Source organism: Salvelinus alpinus, chromosome 30 (assembly GCF_045679555.1).
Source record: "Salvelinus alpinus chromosome 30, SLU_Salpinus.1, whole genome shotgun sequence".
In the NCBI taxonomy this organism is placed as follows: domain Eukaryota; kingdom Metazoa; phylum Chordata; class Actinopteri; order Salmoniformes; family Salmonidae; genus Salvelinus; species Salvelinus alpinus.
Window position 1 is genome coordinate 36,421,753 of NC_092115.1, and position 10,418 is coordinate 36,432,170.

The 10,418-nt window shown below is 43.3% G+C and overlaps 1 protein-coding gene across 3 annotated transcripts in view; it reads left to right on the forward strand.

The window, feature by feature from the left end:
• The window catches only part of LOC139560369 (vasculin-like protein 1), a 14,961-nt gene extending 4,567 nt beyond the window's left edge, over window positions 1-10,394 (forward strand). For 2 of the 3 annotated variants that reach the window (XM_071377073.1, XM_071377074.1), the window contains exons 4-11: window positions 122-251; window positions 393-736; window positions 5,081-5,156; window positions 5,287-5,645; window positions 8,594-8,755; window positions 8,959-9,098; window positions 9,198-9,300; window positions 9,871-10,394. In XM_071377073.1, coding sequence (XP_071233174.1) covers window positions 122-251; window positions 393-736; window positions 5,081-5,156; window positions 5,287-5,645; window positions 8,594-8,755; window positions 8,959-9,098; window positions 9,198-9,300; window positions 9,871-10,044 — 1,488 coding nt within the window. In that variant the 3' untranslated portion in view covers window positions 10,045-10,394. The remainder of the gene's footprint in view (window positions 1-121; window positions 252-392; window positions 737-5,080; window positions 5,157-5,286; window positions 5,646-8,593; window positions 8,756-8,958; window positions 9,099-9,197; window positions 9,301-9,870) is intronic. The other variant, XM_071377075.1, reaches the window with a different exon arrangement.
• The last annotated feature ends 24 nt before the right edge of the window (window positions 10,395-10,418 follow it).

Genomic DNA, 10,418 nt, shown 5'->3' on the forward strand with positions numbered 1-10,418 from the left:
TGTGTGTGTGTGTGTGTGTGTGTGTGTGTGTGTGTGTGTGTGTGTGTGTGTGTGTGGAGATACTAGAGTTATTATCTGGGAGCAGATGGATTTTACTTCACTGACTTTGTTTTGTGTCCAGTCCCCTGCAGCCAGCCTCGAGAAGCATGGCAACCCCCATCACCACCGGGACAGCCGTGCTGCTGTGAGCCGCCGCAGACACAACTCCTCCGATGGCTTCTTCAACAACGGGCCCCTGCACGCCCCCGCAGGTAACCCTGATGATCCTAACCCCCTGTGTGCTCCCAAAAACGTATTTTCACCTCTAGTATGTTGACAGCTCGCTTATAAGTGCAGTGTTTGTTTTGTGTTCCATAGTATTAACCTGTCTATGTTCCTGTCTGTGTCTGTAGGTGATGGGTGGCAGCAGCCTTCTCTCCTCCTAAGGCATGACTCTGTGGACTCTGGGGTGGCAAAGGGGGGGCATGGTGGCCTGGCGGGGGTTCCCTGCTGGAAGGAGGCTCCTCCCACATGGCACGGGGCACCAAGGGGGGTGCAGGACGTGCACCACCACCAGGGGCGCCACACCAGACGCACCGTGCCCGGAGGAGGGGACAGGGACAGGCAGGGGGGGCACCGGCAGCGCAACGGCAACTTCCATCCCCGCAAGGGCGTCCCCGGGACCCCCTACAAGGACAAGTTCCCCAACGAGGAACGCAGCGGGGAGGACAAGCTGAAATTTGTGGAAGAGGACTTTGTGAGTAGTAATCTCATTCTCAAACCACTCTGAACACCTTCTTGTATCATTTAAAGCAAAGTTAGCAAAGGCATTACAGGAGCTACATTTAGAATTTTTGCTTTGTAATTTCAGAAAATGTCCATAAAATATCTGCAGTAATAGTTGAATGATGGTGTTTCACAATATTTTCACAATAAAATCATATTATGATAATGGAGCCTTCCCATGTTGTCAAATGGGAAAGCTGCACCCTCCCTCTCTTCTATCAGTGTCACTCAGAGGCATGGTCATCTCCTCACAAGCAGAATCAACAATGGCAGACTTGGACAGTAGAAATGGCTCTGCATTATGTGGTTTCAAAAATATTTTTGTTGTGCAAAACAAGCAATGTGTAGGGCAGGGGTGTTCAACTGCGAAAATATATATACAGTACCAATCAAAAGTTGGGACAAACCTACTCATTCAATTAAAAAAAAAAAAAAAAAATTCTACATTGTAGAATAATAGTGAAGACATCAAAACTATGAAACATATGGAATCATGTAGTAACCAAAAAAGTGTTAAACAAATAAAAATGTATTTGAGATTCTTCAAAGTGGCCGCACTTTACCTTGATGACAGCTTTGCACACTCTTGGCATTCTCTCAACCAGCTTCACCTAGAATGCTTTTCCAACAGTCTTGAAGGAGTTCCCACATATGCTAAGCACTTCTTGGCTGCTTTTCCTTCACTCTGCGGTCTAACTCATCCTAAACCATTTCAATTGGGTTGAGGTTGGCTAATTGTAGAGGCCAGGTCATCTGATGCAGCACTCCATCACTCTCCTTCTTGGTCAAATAGCCCTTGCACAGCCTGGAGGTGTGTTGGGTCATTGTCCTGTTGAAAAACAAATGATAGTCCCACTAAGCGCAAACCAGATGAGATGGCGTATCGCTGCTGTGGTAGCCATGCTGGTTAAGTGTGCCTTGAATTCTAAATAAATCACACAGTGTCACCAGCAAAGCACCCCGACATCATCACACCTCATCCTCCAGGCTTCACGGTGTGAACCACACATACAGAGATGATCCATTCACCTACTCTGTGTCTCACAAATAATCGGTGGTTGGAACCAAAAATCTCAAATTTGGACTCAGACCAAAGGACAGATTTCCACCGGTCTACTGTCCATGGCTCATGTTTCTTGGCCCAAGCAAGTCTCTTTTTCTTATTGGTGTCCTTTAGTAGTGGTTTCTTTGCCGCAATTCGTCCATGAATGGCTGATTCACGCAGTCTGCTCTGAACAGTTATGTGAAATGTCTGTTACTTAAAGTATTTATTTGCGCTGCAATCTGAGGTGCAGTTATTTGCCGATTTCTCAGGCTGGAAACTCTAATGAACTTATCCTCTGCAGCAGAGGTAACTCTGGGTCTTCCTTTCCTGTGGCGGTCCTCATGAGAGCCAGTTTCATCATAGTGCTTGATGGTTTTTGCGACTGCACTTGAAGAAACTTTAAAAGTTCTTGACATTTTCCAGATTCACTGACCTTCATTTCTTAAAGTAATGATGGACTGTCGTTTCTCTTTGCTTATTTGAGCTGTTCTTGCCACAATATGGACTTGGTCTTTTACCAAATGTAGCTATCTTCTGTATATCACCCCTACCTTGTCACAACACAAGTGATTGCCTCAAACACATTAAGAAGCAAATATTTTCCACAAATTAACTTTTAACAAGGCACACCTGTTAATTGAAATGCATTCCAGGTGACTACCTCATGAAGCTGGTTGAGAGAATACCAAGAGTGTGCAAAGCTGTCATCAGGGCAAAAGGGTGGCTACTTTGAAGAATCTCAAATATAAAATATATTTTGATTTGTTCAGCACTTTTTTGGTTACTACATGATTCCATATGTATTATTTCATAGTTTAGATGTCTTCACTATTCTTTTTCAATGTAGAAAATGGTAAAAATAAAGAAAATCCCTGGAATGAGTAGGTGTGTCAAAACCTTTGAATAGTACTGTATATATACATTTTAATATATATTTATTTATTTATTTATTTATTTATTTTCAATGTTTTTATGAATTTCGCTAGAAACAACAGAATAAATTAATATGGAATTACATACCTACAGGATGAAAGAGAAGAATATCTTCTTTCTAATTATGTCAACTTTATTTCTCAACTCATAATATTGAGCAAATTACACTCATTGCAGCAAATTTAACTCACTGGAGTCAATTACACTCACGGGAGAATCTCGCTTTGAAAATGCTCCCGCAAATAGGCTACCAGTGCGGCAAGTAGATGTGCAGGGGTACGAGGTAATTGAGGTAGCTATGTACATATAGGTAGGGGTAAAGTGACTAGGCAACAGGATAGCTCATAATCTGAGCTGTAGCAGAAGTGTATGTGGAGCAGTACAGTGTATTCAGACCCCTTGACCTTTTCCATATATTTTTTATTTTTATACATTTGCAAACATTTCTACAAACCTGTTTTCTCTTAGTCGTTATGGGTTGTTGTGTGTAGATTGATGAGGATTTTTATTTATTTAATCCAATTTGATAAAGCTGTAACGTAACAAAATGTGGAAAAAGTCAAGGGGTCTGAATACTTTCCAAATGCACTGTAGCTGCAGCATACAGTGTCTTCAGAAAGTATTCACACCCCTTAACTTTTCCCACATTTTGTTACGTTACAGCCTGATTTTAAAATATATTCAATTGAGATTTTGTGTCACTGGCCTACACACAATAACTCTATAATGTCAAAGTGCAATTCTGTTTTTAGACGTTTTTAGAAATTAATAAAAAATGAAAATCTGACATTTCTTGATGCACTAAGTATTCAACCGATTTGTCATGGCAAGCCTAAATAAGTTCAGGAGTAAATATGTGCTTAACAAGTCACATAATAAGTTGCCTGGACTCACTCTGTGTACAATAATAGTGTTTAACATGATTTTTTGAATGACTACCTCTTCTCTGTACCCCACACATACAATTATCTGTAAGGTCCCTCAATCGAGCAGTGAATTTCAACCACAAAAACCAGGGAGGTTTTCCAATGTTTCGCAAAGATGGGCACCTATTGGTAGATGGGTAAAAGAAGACATTGAATATCCCTTTGAGTATGGTGAAGTTAGTAATTACACTTTGGATGGTGTATTAATACACCCAGTCACTACAAAGATACAGGTGTCCTAACTCATAAAAGGTCAATGGTAACTTTAAAACAGTTAGAGTTTAATGGCTGTAATAGAAGACAACTGAGGGAAGGATCAACAACATTGTACTTACTCCACAATACTAACCTAAATGACAGTGAATGTGTATAACCTTCCTTTAACTAGGCAAGTCAGTTAAGAACAAATTCTTATTAACAATGACGGTCAAACCCAGACGAAGCTGGACCAGTTGTGCACCGCCCAATGGAACTCCCAATCACGGCTGGATGTGATACAGCCTGGATACGAACCAGGGACTGTAGTGACGCCTCTTGCACTGAGATGCAGTGCCTTAGACCGCTGCGCCACTTGGGAAAAGGGAGCTTGTACAAAATACAAATATTCCAAAACATGCATCCTGTTTGCAACAAGGCACTAAAGTAAAAATGTGGCAAAGAAATTAAATTCATGTCCTGAATATAAAGTGTTTATGTTTGGGACAAATCCAACACATCACTTAATATTTTTAAGCATGGTGGTGGCTGCATCATGTTATGCTTGTCATCGGTAAGAAATAGAGCTAAGCACAGGCAAAATCCTAGAGGAAAACCTGGTTCAGTCTGCTTTCCAAATACATATATAATACATATTTCAGCAGAACAATAACCTTAAACACAAGGCCAATATACACTAGAGTTGCTTAGCAAGACGACATTAAATGTTCTTGAGTTGCCTAGTTAGAGTTTGTAATTTAATCGGCTTGAAAATCTATGGCAAGACTTGAAAATGGCTGCCTAGCAATGATCAACAACCAACTTGACAGAGCTTGAATAATTAAAAAAGAATAATGTGAAAATATTGTACAATCCAGGTGTGCAAAGATTATTAATCCTTTTTGAATTCTGTCTGTAAATCAAAGCATTTTAGAATAAGTCAAGGGGTATGAATACTTTCTGAAGGCACTGTATATGTGGTGAGTGTATGTGTTGGTGTGAGTGGGTGGGTGGGTGGGTGGAGTCCAGTGTGTGCATAGAGTCGGTGAAAAAGAGTTAGTTAAAAAAGGGGTCAATAGGCATAGTGACATTGAGACCTAGTGGGGAAATGTCTGGATTGGTACAGGTAAACATAAAACATCATGGCAAATATACAGTATCTACAAACTTCAATATAATGAATAATAACAAATAATGTTCATGTTTTTTCTCCCAGCCCTCCCTTAACCCTGAAACAACTGGAAAGTCTGGGAACCAGACGAGGCCAGTGGCTCCTCACGCTGGAGTATGGGGTAATCACTAATTGATTGATTTCAACACTGATGTCAGAAAGCTGACATCAGTAACATCTTCAAAGTTCAGACCACTCCCTTGTCTCCATGTCGTTACCCTCTAACAAGTTGTTGGTTCCCTTATCTCCAGAGAACCCTCCTAGTGGCAAGCAGATGGTGTCTAAGATGCTGGTGATCAAGAAGGTTTCCAAAGAGGACCCAGGATGCACTGCGTTCTCTGCCAGCTTTGCCAGCTCCGGAGCCCCACCCATCAACAGCAGCAAAGCCCTGCCCACCATTGCCAGTTCCACCCACTCTGTCTACAAGAACCTGGTGCCCAAGCCTGCCCTGGTGACCACCAAGCCCCACCAGTGGAAGCCAGGTGGGAGAGACTCCATCAAGCCTGGCCTCCACTTGTCAGGACGAGACTCTGTCTTCACCAGTCCTGTGTCTGCAGCCAAACCCTATGCCTCTGCCACCCAGCTACAAAGCCACAACACCCCCAAAGAGGTGAGGGCAACTCTGCAGACACCTAACACGCGTGAAAGGGTTCAGAGTGCATTTGGAATGTACTTTTTCCACTATTTGTTTTACTTTACAGCCTTATTCTGAAATGGATTAAATTAGCATTCCTGTAACATTATTTTTGTTGACATTTTATTTGATCTGAGAAATTAAGCTAATTGATCACCCACTTTATATGTACAGTGCATTTAGAAAGTATTCAGACTCCTTGACATTTTGTTACGTCGGCATTTTATTCTAAAATGTAGTAAATTGTTTTTTCCCCTCATCAATCTACACACAATACCCCATAATGACAAATAAAAAACATGTTTCAAGAATTTTTTGCAAGTGTATTAAAAATAAATTAAGTAAATATGAATTTACATACGTATTCAAAAACTTTACTCAGTACTTTGTTGAAGCACCTTTGGCAGCGATTACCTGTAGTTGGGTGGTTTCTCCCATTCTTCTCTGCAGATCCTCTCAAGCTCTGTCAGGTTGGATGGGGAGCGTCGTTGCACAGCTATTTTCAGGTCTCTCCAGAGATGTTTGATCGGGTTCAAGTCCTGGCTCTGGCTGGGCCAATCAAGAACATTCAGAGACTTGTCCCGAAACCACTCCTGCGTTGTTTTGGCGGTGTGCTTAGGGTCGTTGTCCTGTTGGAAGGCGAACCTTCACTCCAGTCTGAGATCCTGAGCGCTCTGGAGCAGGTTTTCAACAAGGATCTCTCCGTTCATCTTTCCCTCGATCCTGACTAGTCTCCCTGTCCCTGCCGCTGAAAACCATCCCCCAAAGCATGATGCTGCCACCATGCTTCACCGCAGGTTTCCTCCATAAGTGACGCTTGGCATCCAGGCCAAAGAGTTCAGTCTTGGTTTCATCAGACCAGAGAATCTTGTTCCACGTGTTCTGAGAGTCCTTTTGGCAAATTCCAAGCGGGCTGTAATGTGCCTTTTACTGAGGTGTGGCGTCCGTCAGGCCACTCTACCATAAAGGCCTGATTGGTGGAGTGCTGCAGAGATGGTTGTCCTTCTGGAAGTTTCTCCCATCTCCACAGAGGAATTCTGGAGCTTTGTCAGAGTGACCATCGGGTTCTTGGTCACCTCCCTGACCAAGGCCCTGATTGCTCAGTTTGGCCGGGCAGCCAGCTCTAGGAAGAGTCTTGGTGTATCCAAACTTCTTCCATTTAAGAATGATGGAGACCACTGTGTTCTTGGGGACCTTCAATGCTGCAGAAATGTTATGGTACCCTTCCCCAGATCTGTGCGCCAACACAATCCTGTCTCGGAGCTCTATTGACAATTCCTTCGATCTCATGGCTTGGTTTTTGCTCTGACATGCATTGTCAACTGTGGGCTCTTATCTAGCCTTTCCAAATCATGTCCAATCAATTGAATGTACCACAGCTGGACTCCCAAGTTGTAGAAACATCTCAAGGATGATCAATGGAAACAGGATGCACCTGAGCTCAATTTCGAGTCTCATAGCAAAGGGTCTGAATATTTATTTTAGTAAGGTATTTCTGTTTTTTATTTTTATGAAACTTGCAAACATTTCTATAAACATGTTTTCTCTTTGTCATTATGGGGTATTGTGTGTATATTGCTTAGAGGACATGTTTTATTTATTCCATTTTAGAATAAGGCTGTAACGTAACAAAATGTGGGAAAAGTGAATCAATCAATCAAATGTATTTATAAATCCTTTATTACATCAGCTGATGTCACAAAGTGCTATACAGAAGCCCAGCCTAAAACCCCAAACAGCAAGTAATGCAGATGTAGATGCACTGTGGCTAGAAAGGCAGTAACCTGGAAAGAAACCTAGCGAGGAACCAGGCTCTGAGGGGTGGCCAGTCCTCTCCTGGCTGTGCCGGTTTGAGATTATAACAGTACATGGCCAAGATGTTCAAACGTTCATAGATGACCAGCAGGGTCAAATAATAATAATAATAATAATAATCACAGTGGTTGTAGAGGGTGCAACAGGTCAGCACCTCAGGAGTAAATGTCAGTTGGCTTTTCATAGCCGAGCATTCAGAGTTAGAGACAGTTAGAGAGGTAGTCGAAAACAGCAGGTCCGGTACAAGGTAGCACGTCCGGTGAACAGGTCAGGGTTTCATAGCCGCAGGCAGAACAGTTGAGACTGGAGCAGCAGCATGACCAGGTGGACTGGGGACAGCCAGGTAGTCATGAGACAAGGTCCCAGTGCTCAGGTCCTCCGAGAGGGAAAGAGAAAATAATTAGAGGAAGCATACTTAAATTCACACAGGACACTGGATAAGACAGGAGAAATACTCCAGATATAACAGACTGACCCTAGCCCCCCGACACATAAACTACTGCAGCATAAATACTGGAGGCTGAGACAGGAGGGGTTGGGAGACACTGTGGCCCCGTCCGACGATACCCCCCACATCTGGTGGATAGGGAGCCGTTTATTATGTTCGACATAGCAGGGCCAAGCACAGGAAGCAGCTCTTTCAGTAGTTTAGTTGGAATAGGGTCCAGTATGCAACTTGAAGATTTAGAGGCCATGACTATTTTCATGAATTTGTCGAGATATAGGATTAAAACACTTGAGTGTCTCCCTTAATCCTAGGTCCTGGCAGTGTTGTGCAGATTCAGTACAACTGAGCTATGGAGAAATACGCAGATTTAAAGAGGAGTAATTTGCTTTCTAGTGATCTAGATCTTTTCGTCAAAGAAGTTAAAGAATTTATCACTGCTGAAGTGAAAGCCATCCTCTCTTGGGGAATGCTGCTTTTTAGTTAGCTTTGCGACAGTATCAAAAATACACTATGGATTGTTCTGGGGTCTGAATACTTTCCGAATACACTGTAGCAGGCTATACAAATCCAGTCCTGGAGACTGAAAGGGAGAAAAAGTTCACATAACTGTTAGAAGCCAGGGCTAAGCATTCTCTTCTCTCTCCACATCTGTGTCGTCTAGCAGCATCCCTACAGTACAACTCCTCCCATGGACATTGGCCCATCGTCGCGGCTAAAGCTGATGCGGCGCGGACCAGACCGGAAGAGTGACTTCCTGCGGACGCTGAAGGACGAGTGCACCGGAGACCTGACCTCCAGCAGCAGCCCTGCAACTCCTGGACAGGTACATAACCCCTCTAAAAAACATCAAAGTGGGACAGAAAGGCTCTCCAAAACTTTAAAAATCTTACATTTAAACCAAGTGAAGGTACATTCACAGGCTGACTGAGGAAAATGAACCAGAGGCTCGGAACGTTACATGGTTCAGTTCATATGTAAGCAGAAGTGACCTGTTTTTATTAAGGTGTCTTTTCTTATGTGTGAAAGACTCCTCAGGGCGAGAGCAGCACCCCAGAGCCCAAAGCCTACAGCCAGGGAGTCTGCCATGAGAATGGCCTGTCTCACTCCCTCTCTCTCAGCAATTCAGACACCGATCACCTGTCTAGCTCCCTAGAGGCAGAACACAGGTAGGACTGACACACACACACACACACACACACACACACACACACACACACACACACACACAATTAGTCTACTAAGCAGTGTTTGCTGTTTTCTTGTAGATTACTGAAAGCCATGGGCTGGCAGGAATACCCAGAAAATGATGACAGCTTCCTGCCCCTGACAGAGGATGAGCTCAGAGAGTTCCAGACTAAAACAGAACAGGTACGAGTTTGTGGCAGTCTTACAATATCATCAATATGTTATGTGCATCTTCAATGACAGACTGTAATAAACTTCATAGGAAGTGGCATGTGGTTGTACAGAATAAAAACGGGGTGTTTAGGTAACCCTCCGGAGGTAGTCAGGCACGGAATGTATCTGGATATCTTACAAGTGTAAAAAGATCTGGATGGTGAAACCATTTGAATCATCATTATAGCGCCCAGTAAAATGATTGACAAGACAGACTCAAGGCATAAATAATTGTCTAATTTTATGATATATAAAATATTATTTTGAAACAATCTCTCAAATACCTTTATACATGGAGTGACCAGGAAATCTGGTCACAGTGGACCGATAAGACACATTTTAAAACCATGTGTAAAAGTAACAGAACTTGATCAGATAGTGAAAGCCACATGTTAGCGCAAGGTGTAAAAAAGGCTCCTGTGTATGTGTTGTAGCCAACACTCCCATGCCGTATGGAAGAGTTGTCTAAAGCACATAGCATGAGAACCAGGTTAGTGTCTAGGTTCTTGTTTTGACTCAGGTGGTTCTTGTTCTTCCCAGCTGAAGAGAAACGGGGTCCTCCCCCGGGGGGCACGAGGCGTCACCCTCCACTTCACCCCCTGGAGGTGTGTGGCTGAGGCCCACCTAGAAGATGACGAGGGCTCAGAGTCTGAAACCAGCAGCAGCAGCCAGACCTCGGACGACGATGACGTCGGCGACTGCATCAAAACCTGACGAAGTGGCTTTACGAAACAAACCCGACACACACACACACACCCCTCTTGTCTTCGTTTTCAGAACACCTGTTTCGTCTTGATCTTGCACAAGCTAAAACCAATCACATCCTAGTGGAGCGGGAAGTTTCAGCTTCCCCATGCGGAGGTCTTTTTCCCTGCGTTGCCTCCTTCACTGCACCTCCTCCCCCCTTCCCTTCCTCCTCGCTTTGTGGAACTGAGTGTTCGTCAAGAAAAGGGCAATGCACATCCGATTCTGCTTTAAACAGACTAACTCATCTCAGTGACACTGACGACATTAATGATATTAATAAAATTGGTTCCTGACATGGTGAGATGTTTCAATACAAATCCGGCCTTGCTTGGTGTTATGTG